At 39.1% G+C, this 1,280-nt stretch overlaps 1 protein-coding gene across 1 annotated transcript; it reads left to right on the plus strand.

The window, feature by feature from the left end:
• Nucleotides 1-368: 368 nt before the first annotated feature.
• Nucleotides 369-956, plus strand: LOC136844814 (uncharacterized). Its single transcript, XM_067114051.1, has one exon. The coding sequence runs from the start codon at nt 369-371 to the stop codon at nt 954-956; it is 588 nt and encodes a 195-aa protein (XP_066970152.1).
• The last annotated feature ends 324 nt before the right edge of the window (nt 957-1,280 follow it).

Genomic DNA, 1,280 nt, shown 5'->3' on the forward strand with positions numbered 1-1,280 from the left:
ATCTAAGCAGGGAGTGGCACTGATGGCTGCATTACCAGATGGAGCGGGTACTATGCTAATCCTTGCCTTGACTTCTGCTACATCCAGAGTGAATGCAGTGCCACTATTCTTAACTTTACACCAGGATCAGCCCTTAGCCTATTTATTTTCAACATCGTGGTAGATAGCATGATGGGGGAAGTAAGAGAGACAAGTGCCATAGAGCATATTGTATGCAGTAACATTGTGTTATGCGCACAGAGGAGGGAGGTTCTGGAGGAGAAATTGGAGAGGTGGAGAGTAGCCCTGGGTGATAGAGGAATGAGGACAAACAGGTCAAAGACAGAATATTATATGTGTACCACCGTTAAGGGGATGGCAGTGAGAATATGAAGTTGGATGGAAAAGGAATAAAGAAAATAGACAAGTTCAAATGCTTAGTGTCTACAGTAGGGGCTGGTGGAAGAATGGATGAGGGAATAAAACATAGGATACAAGCGGGTTGGAACAATTGGAGAGCTGCCTCTGGAGCCCTTTGTGACAAAAGAGTGCCGCAGACACTAAAGGGAAAGTTCCATAAGGCAGTCGTAAGACCAGCTATGCTGTATGGTACAGAAATGGCAAGTATGACAAAGACAGAGAAGAAACTGGACATAGCAGAGATGAGAGCGTTAAGGTGGCTGTCTGGTGCAACGAGGAATGAGTATTTAAGAGGGTCAACAAAATCGGTTGAAATATCAAAGAAAGTGCACGAGGGAGACTTAGAATGGTACGGTCACCTACAGAGAAGGGAGAAAGACCATATTGGAAGGCATGCTTTGGTGATGGAAGTCCAGGGTAGGGGAAGACGAGGAACACCAAGAAAGAGATGGAGAGACTGTGTGAGGGAGGACTTGAGAGAGAAGGGACCTGATGAAGCAGAAGCCCATCACAGAGGCAGATGGGAGTGGCTCATCCAAAACATCGATCCCATATAGAAACAGGACTAAGCTGAGAAGAAGATACAATATATATGTAATGATATATATATATATATATATATATATATATATATATATATATATATATATATATATAAATTATATATGCATATATATATATATTTTTTTTGAGATTGCCTTGTAATATGTATATCATCCCATAATTTTTATATATTTACTCTTCTATTTATCATGTGTTGTGTATAATGATAATGATTGTTAAAATATCGTATATGTGTAATGTCAGATCTCAAAAGAATTAATGTTTTAGATGACTTAGCAATGTAATTTAGAATTAATTACATCTTTCTTGATAAAAGC

The sequence above is a fragment of the Macrobrachium rosenbergii genome, chromosome 13 (assembly GCF_040412425.1).
Source record: "Macrobrachium rosenbergii isolate ZJJX-2024 chromosome 13, ASM4041242v1, whole genome shotgun sequence".
Taxonomy (NCBI): domain Eukaryota; kingdom Metazoa; phylum Arthropoda; class Malacostraca; order Decapoda; family Palaemonidae; genus Macrobrachium; species Macrobrachium rosenbergii.